This window comes from Petaurus breviceps, unplaced genomic scaffold (genome assembly GCF_028583685.1).
Source record: "Petaurus breviceps papuanus isolate PSGF00001 unplaced genomic scaffold, PetGlider_PUasm1.0 90633, whole genome shotgun sequence".
Taxonomy (NCBI): Eukaryota; Metazoa; Chordata; class Mammalia; order Diprotodontia; family Petauridae; genus Petaurus; species Petaurus breviceps.
This window is the reverse complement of record NW_027187293.1, coordinates 7,284,152-7,304,011: the sequence shown is the minus strand read 5'-3', so window position 1 is coordinate 7,304,011 and position 19,860 is coordinate 7,284,152. Positions and strand designations below refer to the sequence as shown.

Sequence of the window (19,860 nt, the reverse complement as noted above, 5' to 3'; positions counted from 1 at the left end):
AGAGTGATCAGCAGTATCAGAGGCTTCAGAGAGATCAAGAAGAGTGAGAATTGACTAGAATTTATTGTACAACAGTTGTCATTAACCAAGATATAGGGAAATTTTAAAAAGAGAAGTGATATAAGGAGGAATTACTCTAGGGCAATTGTTTTAATAGTAAATATGAATGAGAAATATTAGAGAAGAAGGTCACAGAAGCTAAATCAAAAGCAGTGGAGGCTGAAGTCTAATGTACATTCAGGAAATGACAACTTATAGGTGTACAGAAGTAATTTGATGGTGATTGTCTTCCTCCATTCTCTCTCTTTCACATTGATAGCTTAATGTTTATAACCAATAAGTCTCTTCCACAGTGTATGGGTCCTTAACTATCCTAATCTAAATAACTTCTTGTCATTTGGCATTTAATTAAGGTACACTTATCACATGTATCCCATCAGTTAAACAGTAACATTCATTCATTGATAACTTATTAACTACTATGTTAAGTATTTAGTATATGAACAATACCTGCTATTGAAACTATAATAACTGGATAGGCAGCCTATGTAGTTTTTCCATCAGTACAGATATCTTGGACGGACACTACAAAAAGAAAATGAGTTGGGCCAAGAACCAAATAGGAGCAGGAGAGCAGTTTGGATTACATTTAGGAAAATTCCTAGTACTTTTAAGAATTCCAAACTGCTTCTTAAAACAAAGGTCCATTTTTAAAAAACCATCATTATTCTGGGTGATGTTGTATAGCTGTCATGGAATGTTACCAGCTCCAAACAGATGAAACTGATCATCATATAAAGCACAATGAAGACAGATGTGGTGGGTATAAGCAGATGGCAACATATTACATATGTCACAGGAAAATGTAATAGATATCATTGGAGAAACTTATTATTACTGGAGGTAAGGAGTCAGTAAAGATGCGCCAAACTTGTAGCAAGAATGAGAGATAACCAATGGACAGTATTTGCACTACATTTGTATCTAAACAACCTCAAGAGAATTCAAAAAACTCTAGTTCAGGGATGGGGCACCTGCAGCCTTAGGCCACATGTACCCCTCTAAGTCCTCAAGTGTAGCCCTTTCACTGAATTCAAACTTCACAGAACAAATCCCCTTAACAAAGGAATTTGTTGTGTAAAACTTGAACTCAGTCAAAAGGCTGCACCCAAGGACCTAGAGGGCCACATGTGACCTCAAGGCCACAGGTTCCCTACCTTTGCTCTAGTTAATTGGGTAGTCATTGGTGACATTTATTGGAGGATCAGTGGACAAGAGTCCAATAGGATATGCAGAAGTGGGTGGGTTGCAGACTGCATCATCATTGGATGCAGTACCCACAAACAGTTGGCACAGTACAAGATAATAATGAGTATAGTACTTCATGGTTTACATACATGATCACATTTGATGCTCACAAAAACTGTGTGATATAGGTGCTATTATCATTTTCTAGATGAGTAAACTGAGTCTGACAGAGGTTAATGGACTTTTCCAGGAACACAGCTAGTAAGTGCTAGATTCATTATTTATACACAGGTCTTCCTGATTTTGAGTTCAAGGTACTATCCACTAGGTCACTTGATTGACAGAGTACTGCACTTGGAGTCAAGAAGACCTACATTCAAATTCTGCCTCAGACATTCAATAGCTCTGTTACCCTTAGCATGTCACTAAACCTCACTCAATTTCTTCATCTATAAAATTATAATAATAATAATACCATCCTTATATAATTGTTCTGAAGCTCAAATGAGATCAAGCACTTTGCATACATTAGATTCTATATAAATTCTAATTAGTATTAATACATCCATGAGATGAAACAAATATTAGAATACCAAAGTGCTAATCATTATCTCAGAACAGGAAGCTGTAGAAGACCAAACTCTTTAGATAGTTAACTATTCACTTGTGATGGTTTCTCCTTCTCATTGCTCTGTAGTAAATGTCCTTCCTATTTAAGTTCTAACTGTTCTTCAAGTCCTGCTTCAGTTGCTCCCTTCTATATGAAATCTTCCCTGAGAACTGCAATCATGCAAGAGTCCTCAGAACTCTCATCATTTTTAAAATTATTATTGTGGACTGAGAAATGTACCTTTTGTCAGTTATTTTTTATGTGACCTCTTTCTCCTACCAGATTTTAAGCTCCTTGAGTGGATGAGCTGTACTTTATTCCTTTTTGTGTGTCTATCACAGTTGGCACACAGTGGATATATTTTGAATAGTGAACAAATTGTTAAACAATAGATAGTATGAACATGTGAAAAATGCCCTGTGCTTGTGTTTTGGGTGACCAATTTTCTAGTCACAGGTTGTTTTGTGTGTGAAAATTTGATATTAACATCTGCTATTTGATTTCATTTTATATCCTAATATATTTGGAAATTTCATAAAGCTCTCAGAATCTTACTGATGAATTATAATCATGAATTTAGAAACAGGATCACATTTGGTAGACAATCCATCTACCTTCAAGAACATTGGATTTTGAGTCAGACACCTGGATTTGAATCCTACTTATGTGCTTATTACCTATGGGATGTTAAGCAAATCCCTTAATATCTCTTGGCCTAAGTATCCTCATTTGTTAAATGAGGGATTTTGGTTAGATAATTCCTATGACCTCTTCCAGCACTTAATTCTATTATCATAAAAGCATATAAACAGCATGGTAATATTCCAGTCAGGGGTTTTCTTCTTCTTTAAGAGAAAGGCACATATGTAAAGATAGAATTATTTTCATTTGTGATAGAATTCATTCTCATGGTGAGATTCACTCATTATCTGGTGTATTAAATATAAGCAGGCATTGTGTGATATAGAAGGTATCAGAGAATCTCAGAATTTAAAGAAAAATCTCCAACCAATACCTGGTAAACTAGAGACCATTCTACAACATGCCTCCCAAGTGGTTATCACCTAGCATCTTCTCAAAGACCTTTAGAAAAGAGGAACCTACCCCCTCCTTAGGAAATCCATTACACTTTGGAAGAATTCTAATTGCTAAAAAGTTTCCCCATAAAAAGGATATTTGCCTCTCAGCACCTTTTGTCCATTGTGCTCCTAGTTTATCTACTGCAACCAAACAATGCAAATCTTGTACCCTTTACACATAATCCTTTTCCAGATATTTGAAAACAGCTGCATTGGCCCCTTAAATCTTCTCTTATCCACTTTAAATATCAAACATTCCTATAATTTATGCTCATATGATATGATCTCTAGACGCATCACTGTCTTGGTTGCCCTCTGTCCATCCCATAGCAATCTTTTCACATATGTTGCCCAAAATTCAACATAATACTCCAGATGTGGTTGGACTACAGTGTGACTATGACTTCCCTTGGCCTAAACTCTCTATATAAGTATCAAACATACGGCTGTGGGGCAGCCAGAATGGAAAGATTATGATGTTCTCCTTCACTTCCCACACCCCATTATGCTCCCAAATTCCTATGTTTAGTTTTATCTCATTTAGGTTTATCTCATATAAAAATAACAGAGAATTGATGTGTCAGTATTTTGGGATGTGTAGAGCACTTCTTGAGATTGTAAGCATAAGGAAATGTGGATATAGATACTGAACTATATAACAACATATATGTTTAAATATAGTTATGTTTATTTTGTGTAGTATAATAAACCTAGTTGAAGCATATAGGTGTAATATTAACTACATTTAATTCAGTCCCCTTTCTTGTTCAAAAGTAGGAATATACAGAGATAGCCTTTTCATCATGATACAGTTAAAAGAGCATGATATGAATCAAGAAACCTAAATTTTATTCCAAGCTTTGCTATTTATTTTCTTTTTGACCTTGGCCAAATTGACTAATCTTTCTGGAACTCAGCTTCCTTATTTTTTAAATTAGGGATTTGAACTGGGTAATGTCTAATATATTTTAAATTAAAAAGTGTGACATTTGTGATTAGTTGCACACAAGAAAACTTTTCCTCTTCAAATAAGTTCTAAAATGGCGCTTATAACTATTAAAATATTGGTAACATGAAAGAAGCTTTTTCTCTCCTTCCTGTGACTTTTATAGATCATTTGCAAATAAAACATAACTGAGAGAAAAAAAATAACTCCGTTCCACTACAGAAACAGTACTAGAGATCCCACCCCCCGCCAAGAGTACAGTAAAATTCCTTTAATTGTAACTGCCTGATAGCCAAGATGCCAATTTTTACAGCTTATTTTTGACCAAAATTATTCAGAGTTGTTGTTGAATATGTACACATTTTTTCTTTTTTAACATCTTTATGAGAAGATTCTCTTTATCATGCACCATCATTCTAATTAGCCAGATTTTTTCTATTCTCTATTTTGCCTATATATATGCATATACATATATATACATATTATGTATTATGTGTATATGTGTGTGTATTTCTTAGGAAAGGAAATATAGAGTAAATATTTTCTGTATTATATTACATAATTCTTCTTATATATTTTCTTTCCTAAAATAAATTTTATTCGTTTATGTTGTTTTTTACATCACAAAATTTTCCCCCAGTATCACTTTACCAAGTAGGCATTGCATATAATAATGGATATTTTTTAAAGAAAGGGGACAGGATCGCCAAAGTGATTGAGAAAGTCAGAAAATATGTGCAGCATGCAATATACCACACTGATAGACATTATTGGCTACCCTAAAGAATGTGACATAACAGCATTTCTTATCATTTTCTGTTATTGGTAAATCTTTTTAGTGGTGTCCAACTCTTCATGATCTCATTTATGATGTTCTTGGCAAAAATACTGGACTGGCTTGCAATTTCCTTCTTCAGCTCATGTTACAGATGAGAAAACTGAGGCAAAGAGGATTAAATGAATTGCCCAAGATCACATAGCTACTAAATGTCTGAGGCCAGTTTTGAACTGAGAAAGGTGATTCTTCCCAACTTCAGGCTCCCTACTCTATTCACTGCTCCACCTTGACATTCCTTTTGTAGTTTAGTACAGAATCTGTCAACAAAATACTGAGTTATAAAAGCTGTTTTATCTTAGCTATATATTCTCTTTTTTTAACATACTTTTAAAAGTAATTGAGAATAAGCTGAATATTCCACAAACATTCCTACAAAAGCATAACTGTTCAAAATAATTTGATCACATTTCTGTATTCTAAATAATATAGAAGTATAATTTAGAAAACCCATTCTACTCTTTGTTGATTTAATCTTCTGAATCTTCAATCAAATAAAAAGAAAGATAGTGCTTATCAACTGCTTTGCACTGTGTCTGGTATATAGTAGGCACTTTATAAATGAATGCTTGTTCCCTTCACCTTGCTTCCCTCTTCAATAAGTTTAATTCTTTTCATATTTTTATTGTTCATGACAGTCTTTTTGCAATTACTTGCTACAGTATTTTAATGCAGAAAGCTTGGATAAAGACACTACGTTGTGATATCAAGCAAAATGTCATGTGAAGTAAACTAAGATTCCAGTGATTATAATTGTTAAATGTTTAAGAAATCTCCATGCTAGAATCATGCTAGATTTGGACAATTTCAAGTTGATCATTTTAAGGATGTCTTTTTGAATATTGAGAAACAAAAGTGTAGGAAAATTTTAGTAGAATTGGAGAGTAAAGCACAAGGAGAAACTGTTATCATGAAATGTGAAAATAAAATTAGTTGACCATCAAACTAAAAGTATTTTAATCAGTGTAACTTGTATTTGTATGTATTTTCTCCTAAAGAACTCATTGTCCAAAAATGGAATGTATACAAAAAGAATATTGATGTCGTGTTGGCTTTGACATCTTCTCATAGGAGAAAACTACCAAATGCTGTATCACCTGTAATTTGGTTTTCTTTAGATTGCATTAACAAAAAATATTAACATCACAAGATACTTTCATGCAATCAAGTCAACATTAGTTTATAAATTATTTATTATGTATATTCAGTATATTGAATAAATAGGACAACATAATTATTTTCTCTATAATGTATACAGAATTTCATTTTTCACAAAGAAGTAACATTCCAAAAACTTAGCTTTTTAGTGTCTGTGGCACTGTAGAGTATCCAGATTTCTTTTTTGTTTTATACATTAATGATCTGAATAAGTATCATTAATTAGCAAATTCTTGCCACTTTATTACCATCTTTCTTGCATGTAATTGTCAAATTCAGTTTTCTGTCCATCAGTACCTTTTTATTATCCTGTTTAGAAAGTAAAGAATTCATTCTGTACAGATCTTCTCTATATCTCTAGTATATTGTGAGTTCTTTAAAACATGTCAAATAAAATAACATTTTTATTTTCAAACATTTCCTTTTGGATTTAAAAATACACAATTCACTTCATGAAAGTGCATTCTCTTCTAAGATCACAACTTGCTTCCTTAAAACATGTAGTAGAAATCTTAAGGTAAATGTGACTTATAATAAATATGAAAAATTTTTTTCTCAGAAAACATGGAAGACTTGAAAACACCTATACTGAAGATTATTGGGCTCTATAGGAACCATAACCACAGATTAAAATCATCAGCCTTTAGCTACAATGGCCACTTGTAAATATTCCAGCAAGAACTGAAAATTGTCCTTCCTGAAAGAAGGAATGTACTATATTGCTCAAAAATTGTAGTTTAAAACATATATAACCTTCTCTACTCTGGAAAATTGGATTAGAAGAACTCTGACCTCCAAGAAATAAAGTGCCATTATTATTTCTGCTTCTTGTTTTCTTCTATCTTCTTTGTCTTAACTTTGGACAGACTATTGAAGATGCAAAAGGACTGTGCTCTTTGTTGAGAATTGTCTTATTTTGTTTCATTCCTTTAATGCCAGTTGCTTGAGATACACTAAAAAAATATGAGAGAGAGATTTAATTGCAAACTTGTTATGATGAAAAGAAACTGTTGTTTGATTAGTATTTCAAATTCAGATGCTAAGATCACATCTCTTATCTCACTCATAGATGAATCTGCTCTTGAGAGAGACAGCACAACCTATTTGTGATAACATCTAATGATTCTTAATTCTCTCACATTCTAAAATCAATATTCTTTGTCTGGGGATAAATTTAAATTAACTTTATTTTTTTCAAAATGCTTCTCTCCTTTCTATAACCCTGGCAAAATTCCATAATTGTAGAATAACCAATTCATATAACCTGAATCTGAAATTGAAAGCTACCTCACATTCAGGTGTGATTTTTCTGTTTTTAACCAAATCTGTGATTTAATTGATAAAGGGAATTCTTAGTGAAGAATTCCTACTTACCAGTAAAGTTTGGCATATGCAGTTTATAAGTTTAGAAAATTGCTTGGGGTAGTGAGCAGTTAAAATTTTTTTTTGTCCAGGGCCACACAGTTTATGAAAGAGGCAGGACTTGAGCCAAAGTATTTCTGACTCCAGGGCTATCTTTCCACTATACCATGCTGCCTTTCATAAATCAAGAGCTACCCTAAATAAAAATAAATAAATAAAACACCCTCCATAGAATGATTTCTGGGAGCATCAGTTGTCTGTTTCCATTTGACAATTGCTCTACAATTTCCTGCATTTTATTCTGATTATAGTAATTTTTTAGAAAGTTAAATCATTCACCTAAGATACCAGAATTGTAGCACTTTCCTAAAATTTGCTAGAAAAAAAAAACATGAACTAGAAGAAAAATGGAAATACTTCTGTAGTAAATTGTATTTTCCCCTGGCTCTTATATCCTAAAGTAAAAGAAATCTTACTTTCTTCTACTTGGTTCACATTTATTATACTAAACATTTTTATAAGGCTTTCAAGTCTTTAAAGTTATGACATACTTTTTAGTTAATAAGAGATTCCATGAAATAGACTAGGCAATTCTTAGAGAAAATGATGCACTAGAGAAGAATTATTGATTGCTACTCAATCGAAAAATGTAGCCATTAATGGTGTCCAATAGGGATAAGATTGACCTGGCAGATCTCTCTCAGTATACCTTTTGCTTGGATGCTTGCTCAAAGTGAGTCTTTTCATCTTCCAAAAAAGTATACATAAGTTACCCCAATGCTAGGTGTTGTATATACAAAGCAATAAATAGAATCTTCAAATAATGTTTACAGTCAGTATACTTTATCATATTCAGCTGATAGTCCATCTTTGAGCATTTTTACTCACCTAAGCCCATGTTCGGTGGTTGTTTGTCAAGTCAACCTGAAGGCTGTCTTCGTTTGTTCTCTTGTACCAACACAGGAACTGGCCTTTTCTCTACCTACATCTCTTCTCATCCCTTCATTCTTTTGCTGGTGGTAATGATTTGGTGTTTGTGTTACTGTATTTTCTTACCATTCTTCTATTGAAAAGCTTTTCTTTAACAAAACCTAAGTCATTTAAGCAGGAAACAAATACTGTAAGCAGCTCTAGCAGTGGAAGGAAAGTAAAAGATTGTTGGGTCTAAAAAGAAGAATCAAATGTTGCTCATCAGTTTTAAGCAGTACCTGAAGAGCAGACAAAAGGGTTTTCTTTCAGTTTTCCTGAAACTGTGTTGTAACAACAATATAGTTTTGTGTATGTGTGTGTGGTTTTGTTTTCGTTTTGTTTTTTTTTTTTTTTTTTTTTTTACTTCACAGGAAGAGGTTTAAACATGAAGGCAAACTTTTTAGATGTTAGCATGGCTACATATAAAGCAAAGCTGCCTTTTTTTTTCTTTTCTATGCTTCCATTTAGGCCTATCACATAATTTAAGAGAAAAATAAAAATTAACCACAGGAGTGCTAACTGTAGTGTGAAAAAAAAAAAACCTGATCAATTTTGTTTTCGCAGCACGATATTATCAAAGATTTAAGAAACAAATTTGCCAGCCTCGGCGAGAACTCTCTGGTAACAGCATAAATGTCTGTGTTGGTTGCTTTTGATTTAAAGGTTTCTTTTTTCATTTGTTTGAGCCCATTTATTTTTCCCCCTCCTTTTAGTTTACTTTATTTTTCATATTATGTAACTAGCAAGCCTTCATTTTTTAAACCTCTTCCATCTTCCAGTGTCTATTTCCGTACTTTGGATGGAAAGTTTATGGCAGCAAAGCTGTCACTCTGGCTACTTCTGCTGCAGCTGTTCCTGCTCTTAGGTCATATATGTTTTGGCCGTTGTGTTTTTGGACATGATACTAATTGACTGTTTCATGTCCCATTGACTAAGCTTTTCTACCACGCCATTCTGATGGACTCGCTGTCAAAGGGCTCTATGCAACTTTCATTTTGCAACTTATACTGCTTAGTCCGTCTCAATTCTCCAGCGAACTGGATTGCTCAAGTGAATGATCATTCTAGTCTTGAACTTGCTGTGCCTTTATATTTTATTTTTATTTTCTTCTTTATGTTTTCAGTGGTAGTTTAAATGGAAAAGAACAAACTTCAATCATTGCTCCAGCAGCGCCATGCAGTATCGTTTGTTACCACCAGAGAATGCAAAATATAAAGGCACATTGCATTCTTTATTCTTTGGGGATCAATGTGATTGGGGTGATCAGTATGATAAGCACACTACTTAGTTGAAATCTACCTCTTTTTATATTAGCTTTCAATTTTGGTTAAACTCCAAGATGTCTCAGATCAAGCTTTTCTGTGATTCAGTGACAACTTGCAACTCGAGTCATTTGCTGAGCAGTATCAAGTTATGGTCCATGTCATGGGAGATTACTAAAAATGTGAAAAATAAATGCACAAAAATACAATTCAAAAAGTGCAAGTTTAACGAAGTACTACAAAACTCTGATACATGCTTTGGGCTGATCGAACAATTCACAATTGAGAAATTTCATCCTAATAAACCAGCACTAAAAGTATATTGTAAAAAGTAAAAAAGGGGGAAATTGAGTTGAATATGTTGATATCTGTTCAGTAACATTGTTTGTATTGAAATGGTTCATAATGTTGTCATAGAGCCCATACATGAAGAGATGACTTTAAAAATTATGGTCTTTAGACATCTTTTATGTTCACTGATGACCACAACATAAATGATTGGGATTTGTATTCAGGAAAAAGAAATGGAAAAGCAAAAACTCCTATACCAGCAAGCACGATTACATGACAGAGGGGCTGCTGAAATGGTGCTACAGACTATCAGTGCCAGCAAAGGTAAGGACTTGTAAAAGACTCTCCTTTAAGTCTTCTTTCTTCATTGTGATCTCTTTTTGTAAATTTCTTATTTATGTCCAGAAAATGGTTCTTTTAATGGGTATTTTAGGCTCCTATTTATCATTTTTTTTTTCTTTTTGGAGGGGCAAGGTAGGGCAATTGGGATTAAGTGACTTCTCCAAGGTCACATGGCTAGATTTTTTTTTATGGTGTCTGAGGCTAGATTTGAACTCATTTCCTCCTGACTCCAGGGCCAGTGCTCTATTCACTGCACCAACTAGCCATGCCCCCCCCTTTTTTTTGCTTTTTGGCTATTTATCAAATTTCAACTTTCATCATTTATTGAATCCTCAGCTCATTTTCCCTTTTCCCTCATCTATACAGATCTTCCCTCAGAATTCTTACTGAAGAAAAAAAAACCCTGATCTCTATCAACATTTTGAAATCTGTCCATTATGTCAATTAACCAGTATTTTTTTTTAATCTACTATATGCCAGGCACTGGGAATAGAAAGTAAGAAGTAAGATTATACTTGGCCTCAAAAAACTTACTTTATGCTAGGGGAATATAATATATTCACAGAAAATGAAATACTGGTTAAATACAAAATAAATACATAGCAATTTAGGGGATAATGTTTAAGGGGAAATCAATCATAAAGGGCCTCTTGAAGGAGATCAGCCTTAAACTGAACCTTAAAGGGAACTAGGGATTCCAAGAAGTATAAGGGAGGAGGTAGGGCATCCCAGGTATGAAGAATAGCTGAGGCAAAATGTCCAGAGGCAGAGGTTGGAATGTACTATTATTCATATATGCCAGGACAGTTGGGATGGAGCACATGTTATCTAAAAAGGAGGAACATGTCATCAACTTGAAAGGATAGCCATATTGTAAAGGGCTTTAAATTCCAGATATTTTCCAGACAAAACCCATGTTATTATTTTCTAGAGGTAGTGAAATTCCAGTGATGCAGTTAAGACTTAAGCTTTAGAAATATCAGTTTGGCAGCAATGGGGAGGATGGATTGGAGAGGGGAGAAGCTGGATATAGGAAGCCCACTAAAGAAGCTATTGCAGTAGTTCAGGCAAGAAGTGGTAAGAGCCTAGACTAAGATTGTTGTGGTATAAGTAGAGAGAAAGAAACAGTTGTGAGAGATGCTTAGGAGATGTAATCAACAAGGCTTGGCAGTGGATTGACTATGCAAAGTGGAAAAGAATGAAAAGTCAAGAATGATTCCTATATTGTAAACGTGGTAGAAGAATCAAAGGTTTGATAAATAGAAACAGAGAAACTAACAGGAAGAGTCAGTTTCAGAGTGAAAAGACATGTTGAGAGTTGTAGGGTTTAAGTTACTCACTTAGCAAACTCATCATAGAAATAACAGTTTTTGATGCTAGTATTTTTCATTAATTAATCATTACCCAGAGTTTTTTTGTAGATCTGTGTGGTCAGATCTTCAAGCATATGTTGACATAATATATACAAGATTCTTGCATTATTAATGTTAGTAAGCACCATGTTAGTTTAATGAGTAAACTAGCATGCACTGAAATGGGGAGGGAAGTGACTCCTCTATTAAGTAGGAACAAAAACAAATTCACCAAGGTTCCATGTGAATTAGTAGAAGGGGGGTTATATGCTCTGTCAACATGCTCTAAGAATTCATCCCTCATTGGTCATTTTTGTATAGACTCATAATGCAGATCATTGAAAAAATAATTTTCAATGAAAAAGTAATTATGTAGTTATGAAGATGATCTTTATTTCTGATATGAGTATGAATAAAATTCAAATATTAATATCCCATATGGTACAGTTAACTTAATTTTTTAAGATCCATCAGTATTAAGTGAATCTTCATAATGATCTTACTTTTAAAAATTCTTTATAACAAAGTCTTATTCCACATATATTACTTTTAAAATTATTTCATCAAGTGTGTTTAGTTTTATAACCCAAGGCTTTAGGCTACTATTATTTTAAAAATAAGTCAGTCCTTTAGGCCAAATATACCCTATTTTTAAAAAATATTTCCTAGGGGTGGCTAGGTGGCTCAGTGAATAGAGCACTGGCCCTGGAGTCAGGAGGACCTGAGTTCAAATCTGGCCTCAGACACTTAACACAAAAACTAGCCTTGTGACCTTGGGCAAGTCACTTAACCCCAACTACCCTCCAAAAAGCAAAAAAAAAAAATTTCCTAGATAGTTGTTTTTTTTTCTCCCCCTAGATAGTATACCATGTTGAGTTTATTTTGCAAACAGAGAAGCTGATATCAAAGTTCCACAAGAGATATTTTTTCTTTAATTAAATAAGTTAAGTCACTTATGTTCTATAAACATGTAAGGCAATGATAGTGATATCGTGTTGAATTGTATTATGGTATTATTGCCATCGTCATTGCTAGTCAATAAGATAACATAAAAGAACAATAATAATTATATAAATAATCAGTAGTTGGTAGTACATGTGTGTAGTCAGAATAAATTAGTGTAATAGATTTAAAATGATCTAGAAAATAATGCCTTCATATTTTTAAGGTGAAACTGGACCAATGGTAGCTGCTACACTGAAGCTTGGAATCGCCATCTTAAATGGGGGAAATTCTACAGTACAACAGGTAATTTCTTAAAAATCTTTCTAATTTTACCATGGCCTAGTTAATTTAGCATTAGTAACTATATAATGTAGTGTTCTAAATGAATAGAATATATATTCAGAAATTTGGTAAATAGGGTGGTCAGGAAGACCTGATTCAAAAAATATCTCTGATAATTATGACCATGAACAACTTATTTAACTCTTTTGAGTCTCAATTCTCATTTATAAAATACTTATACCTACTTTTCAAGGGTATAAGAATCTAATGAGATAATTAATGTACTTAGGTTACTTTGTATATTTTGAAGTGATATATACATTTTTACTACATGATGCATTAATGTTATATAGTCAGATTCTTCCACTTCTCATCTTCCTCACTAATAATGATTCAGGTGCTTTTAAGTAAACAGAAGAGTTAAAATCACCTGAATAAGGATAAACTTATCTGAATGCTTATGTAATATATTGAATTTTTTAAATGACTAGCCCTAAGCCACTTTTAGTTAGTGACATCAAATTAAATACTGCATTTTATTTCATTTTATTTGCATTGATATTGTTTGTTTTTACATTTTCATTGTCAAATATATCTCTTCCCTACCCTGTGAGTCTTCATTTGAAACGGATTTTATTTTAAAAAGCAATAAATAACATGAATGTTCACAATAACTGAATTTGAGGGCATATGAAATGTTCTACAATTATTTCCCCATCAATTATACAATATTCTCTTTGTTGTTCTTTCCATTTCCATTGTTGTAGTCATTGTATAGATTATTTTTTTTTCATTTTTCAAATGCTTTATTAACTTCTGATTTACATCATTCATTTCCGCCAGATTTTGAGTTACAAATTTTCTCCCAGTTCCCCTACTCACCACCCCAGAATAGCAGTCCCGCAAGATATCCCCTCCTCCAATCTGCTATCTCCCATATCTTCTCCCATACACCCTTAGACTTTTCTAAGTAGGGCATAGTGGATCTCTATGCGCCAGTGCCTGTATATCTTCTTTCCCAATTACATGTAAGATAGTATTAATAATAGTATATATGTATATATAATTTTAAACATTTGATTTTAAAACTTTGAATTCCAGATTCATTCCCTTCCTCCCTTGTCACCCACCCTTACTGGGAAGATAAGCAGTTTTGTATAGATTGTACATGTGTAGCTAATGCAAAACATTAACATAGTAGATATATTGTAAAAGACTGTATTACCCTCCCTCCTATCCCACCACCCACTTATTCTATTCTCTACCTTGATCCCATCCCTTTTCAAAAGTCAGTGCTTCCAACTTCCCTCTCCCCCAGCCTGCCCTCCCTTCCATCATCCCCCCTCTCATTCCCTTCTCCCTACTCTCCTGTAGGGTGAGATACCCTATCTAGTGTGTATTTCATTCCCTCCCCAAGCCAAATTCAGTGAGAATAAGGTTGACCCATTCCCTTTTGCCTTCCTATTTTTCCCCTCCATTGTAACCCTTTTCCCTTGCCTCTTCTTTATGAGATAGTTTATCCCATTCTGTCTCTCTCCATCTCCTCTCATTATATTCCTCTCTCACCTCTTAATATCCCCTTTTAAGTATCATCCCTTCCTATTAAATTGGTCCTGTACCCTCTATCTATGAATACCTCTAAGCATATATACACACATTCACACATGTATTCATACACCTGTATATCCTCTGATATAGACATATATATTCCCTTCAACTATTTTCATACTGAGAAGAGTTTCATCATTTACAATTATTGTTTTTCCATGTAGGAAGGTTAATAGTTCAATTTTGATCAGTGGCTTATGATTTCTTTTCCCTGTTTACCTTCTCAAGTTTCTCTTGCTTCTTGTATCTGGAAGTCAAATTTCCTATTCACCTCTGGTTTTTTCATCAAGAATGCTTGAAAGTCCTCTATTCCACTGAATGACCATATTTTCCCCTGAAAGATGATACTCAGTTTTGCTGGGTAGGTGATTCTTGGTTTTAATCCCAGCTCTTCTGCCCTCTGGAATATCCTTATTCCAGGCCCTTCAATCACTCAGTGTAGAAGCTGCCAGATCCTGTGTTATCCTGATTGTGTTTCCACAATATTCAAATTGTTTCTTCCTGGCTGCTCGTCATATTCTCTCCTGGTTCTGGGAATTCCGAAACGTGGCTATAATATTCCTAGGATTTTTCTTTTTGGGGTCTTTTTCCAAAAGTGATCGGTGGATCTTTTCAACCTCTATTTTGCTTTCTGGTTCTAAAACATCAGAGCAATTTTCCTTGTGAATTTCTTGGAGGATGATTTCTAGGTTCTTTCCCTGATTATGGCTTTCAGGTAGTCCAATAATTTTTAAATTATCTCTCCTGGATGTATTTTCCAGGTCAGTGGTTTTTCCCATGAAATATTTCACATTGCCTTCTATTCTTTCATTTGTTTGGATCTGTTTAACAACATCTTGATTTCTCTTAAAGTCACTAGCTTCCCTTTGCTCCAATCTAAATCTGAGGGAACGATTCTCCTCATTGAGCTTTTGAGATTCTTTTTCCATCTGGAAATTTGGCTTTTCAAGGCATTCCTCTCCTCATTGCCTTTTTGAGCCTCTTTTGCCAATTGAGTCAGTCTGTTTTTTAAGGTGTGATTTTCCTCAGTCAGGCTGTTGACTCTCCGTTCATAATTTTCTTGCATCATTCTCATTTCTCTTCCAAATTTTTCCTCCACTTCTCTTATCTGCTTCTTAAGGTCCTCTATGGCCTGTAACCAGCTTGTATTTTCCTTTGAAGCTTTTGGTGCAGGAGTTCTGACTTCACTGTCTTCCTCCTGTTCCATGCTTTGCTCCTTTTTGTCCCCAAAATAGGAGTCTAAAGTTGGAGTCTTCTGTTTGTTTTGCTTCCTTTTTCTGGTCATGTCACCCCTCAGTCACTTGACCCCTGGGCTTTTTGCCACAGTAGGACTCTGCCACCAGACAGGGGAGTTTTCATCCCAAACGCTGGGGTTTTCTCAGCTGCCGGAGGTATTAGTTGGGTGCCCTCTATGAGGCCTCCACATGCTCTGGCAAGCTGGTTACCCACCCCAGGGCCTCCACCCTAGACTGCAATCCAGATCCAAGCAGGTTAAAGCAAGAGCGATAACCTCTCAGACTGGTTGCTTGGTTCCCCTACACTCTGGAGGCCAGGAGCTGAAGCTGCAATGTGGCGCCAACATGGCGTCTCAGCAGCTTCTCTCCCTGGGGGCAAAAGCTGATGCACTCCCCACTACTGGTCCCAAAGTCCACACTGTACTGACCTCTCACTTTATCTTTAGCATCTATGTGTTGATAAATCTGGAAACAGCCACAGCTGCTGGTGATCTGGAGTCCCTCCAGCTGGAGGCTGGTCAGGCCTGCCCTGAGGCTAAAACCTCTGGTTCACAGGGGCCTGGGCTTGGCTCCCAGAGCACTGCTGTGGCTGATTCCTGCCGGCCTGCCGAGCTGTCCTCAGTGGGAGGTTAGCTTCTTTGTGTCACCTTGTGGGTTCTGCAGCTCCAAAGTTTGTTCAGAGTCCCCTTCTACATGGATTGGGGAAGGTGGAAGCGGGAGCCCCACAGAGGTTCTGCCTCTACTCTGCCATCTTTCATTGTATAGATTATTTTCCTGGTTCTTCTGACTTGACACTGATTGATCATATTGCTTCTTTCTCATGACTCTCTGAATTCTTCATATTCATCATTTTTATATCACAGTAATTTTCTATCCCATTCATGTAATATAATCTGTTTACCTATTTCCCAATCAGTGTCTGCTTTTTCCTGCTCTTTGTTCCCATAAATAGTGATTCTGTGACTCTTTTGATCTATATGGAACCTCTTTTTCTACCTTTGACCATTTTGAAGTATATACCTAACATTGGGACCTCTGGGCCATATACAGGGTATGGGTATTTTAGTCATTTTTTAAGCAAAATTTCAAATTACTTAATAGGCTAGATGAAGCAGTTCATGACTCCAGAAGTAGTACATTCATGGAACTGTCTTTCCATAGCCCCACCACCATTCATTCTTCCCATCTTTTGTCACCTTTGTCAGTTCTCTAGGCATGAGGTAGAACCTCAAGAGTTGCTTTAATTTGTATTTCTTTTGTTAGTGATTTGAAGCATCATTTCATATAGTTGTTAATAATTTGCCATTCTTTTGAGAAATGGTTTTTTTTCATGTCATTTAAGCACTTGTCCATTAGAGAATGGCTCTTGATCTTATCTATTTTTTTAGTTGCCCATATTTCTGGGCTATCTCTTGTCAGAGAAATTTGAAAATTGAAAAATATTTATTTTTCACAGTTGAAAGCTTCTTTTCTTATCATGAATTCCATATCATGTATTTCAATCTAAGAATATGATCGCAAATTAACTTACTTTGGTAGTAAAGATGTCATTGCATTTTCATACCCATATGGCTAATTTGTCTCAGTTAAGTTTTTTTTTTCATATCATGCATATATATAATTCTGCTAATACCTACATTGTATATGGGAACTAGGGTTAATATTAAAATAGGGAAATCACTCTTTAAGAACCCTGCTTTGCTTATGGAATATGAGGAAGTTATTTTACAGCTGTTCAGAATATGCTGTGATCCAGAAAAAAGCATCAGCATGTCTGGTCAATACTAGCCAAAAAAAAAGAAGGAAAGAAAGAAAATGTAACAAGACATTGCCTTCAAAATGACCACAAAATATATTACATATCTGGGAAGTAACCTAGCACACACATAAGATTTATTTAATACAAATACTAAATATGCATGACAAATTAAAGGCAGATTTAAAATACTGTTGAGAGTAACTGTTCTTAGTGTGATCATGTCAATGTAATAAAAATGACAATACTTAACATGACAATACTTAAAATGACAATATTAAATTACAAATTTAGTGCCGTTTCCGTCAAATTATCAAGAGGCTACTCTTTAGAATTTGGCAAAATAATTAAAGAATTTACTTGAAGGAAAAAGGTCCAGAATCTAGAAGGGAATTATGATGAAAAAGTATTAGTGAAGGGGACATAAGCAGACTTCAAGATATATTATAAATGGTTATCATCAAATCTTTGTGATAATGCCCAAACATGAGTTGAATACACACACACACACACACACACACACACACACACACATACATACACACACACACCAAAGAAGAAATAGAAATCAATCAAAAATAGTGGTTTTTTTAAACCTAATAATAAATTACTCATCACAATGGACAAGTGGTGAAATGATAGGAACAAATAATTCTCAAAACAAGAATTCCCTTTTTAAAATGGACTTCTGAAAAAGACTGGAAAACAGTTAGATAGAGATTAAGGGTTAAACCACCATCTTCTACTATAAGTCACAATAAACAGCATGAATTTGTGACCTATCAAATAATCATTCCATTGAAAAACTATATCAGAGCCTTTCCATAATTGTGGCTAGACAGAAAACTCTTAACCAAACCAAGGAAGAGAAGCAATCATAAAATACAAATAGTCATTTTGACTTTATACATTTTTAATTTTTTTCACAAATAAAATCAATGAAGACAAAATTCGAAAAAATGGGAAAGTAGGAAAAAAAATTTACATCAAATATCACCAGTAAAAATGCTCTTGATCTTACCTATTTTTTTTAGTTATACAGGAAAGTTATAAAAATGTTACACCAGAACCATTCCTTGGTAGACCTCTTTGAGAAATAGAGAAGTAGTCAAAAGATATTAACAAACTGTTTTCAAAAGAAGACTTGTAAAATCTAAATAAGGACACCTAGGTAACGCAGTAGATAAATCACCCAGACCTGGAGTCAGAAAATCCTGAGTTCAAATGTGGCCTCAGACACTTACTAAATGTATAACGCTGGGCAGGTTACTTAACCCTATTTATCTTCTTTTCCTCATCTGAAAAATGAGCTGGATAAGGAAATGGCAAACCACTCCAGTATCTTTGCCTAGAAAACCCCCAAATGGGGACACAAAGAGTTATACACGACTGAAACAACTAAACAACAAAAACCTCTAATGGCCACATAAAAACATGGTCCAAATCACAAATGAGTAAATGAAATGCAAATTATATAAAAACTATGAAGTTTCACATTTCTCTGTGTAAATTTAGGTGGGATTATATAAATGTTAGATGTTATTGTTATTAGATGAGACCAATCACTGTTAGCAGATAGATGGGAAAACAGACACACTGATGAACTGTTAGTAGAGTCTGAACTGTTCTGTCTGTTCTGGATTTCACTTTGGAATTGTGCATAAGCATGGGAAGGGAGAAAAAAAGGGAACAAGTAATTATTAGGCACATACTATGTCATATACTGTGCCATTTAATCCTCACAACAGCCCTTGGATGTAGGTGCCATTATTATCATCCTCATTTTATAATTGAGAAGCTAAGGCAGACAGAGATTGACTTGCTCTACTCACTTGTCACATAGCTTGGAAGTATCTGATGTTGGATTAGACCCAGCACACTATCTGCTGTGCCAAGTGAGTACACAAAATGATGACCAACCTGTCCAGTACCCTTTGATGTAGAAATCCCACTACTGTGCCTATATCCAAGGGAAGTCAAAGACAGAAACAAAGGTCCAGTATGTACCAAACTATTAAAAATATTCTTTGCTATGGTAAAGACCTGGAAACAAAGTAGGATGCCCATCAGTTGTAGAATGGTTGAAGAATATATGTTATGTTAATTAATGAAATGATATAGATTGATAAGTCACAAATATGAGAAATTTGAGAAATGTGGAAAAGTTTGCGTGAATTGATACAGACTAAAACAAGTGAAAAAAATACTGCACAGTTACAAAAATGTAAATGAAAAATATCACTAAAAGGAAATTGAACTTAAAAAAAAAACAGTAAAGATCCTAGAGGCAAGATAACAAAATATACATTCTCCCTCATGGCAAATAAATGTTTAACCACAGCACAACATGTTATATACACTTTCAGACATGGTTTCTATATGAGATTTAAAATTTAATTTTGTCACAAGAAAGGCTTTGATCTGGGGATGAGATAGGAAATGACTGATAAAAAGACCTTAATAAATTAATTTTAAAATATGACGTTCAAATTTGTTTTAAAGGGATCAGTTTGATTTAGGATAGATATTAAGATGACATCTTTAAATTTTAAAAAAAGTTATCTATGTTAGAGACTTGGT

At 34.4% G+C, this 19,860-nt stretch overlaps 1 protein-coding gene across 1 annotated transcript in view; it reads left to right on the top strand.

Moving 5' to 3' along the window:
* Window positions 1–19,860, top strand: part of RYR2 (ryanodine receptor 2) — an 864,696-nt gene that overhangs the window by 736,545 nt on the left and 108,291 nt on the right. The window contains exons 80-81 of the mRNA XM_069064486.1: window positions 9,985–10,084; window positions 12,623–12,702. Coding sequence (XP_068920587.1) covers window positions 9,985–10,084; window positions 12,623–12,702 — 180 coding nt within the window. The remainder of the gene's footprint in view (window positions 1–9,984; window positions 10,085–12,622; window positions 12,703–19,860) is intronic.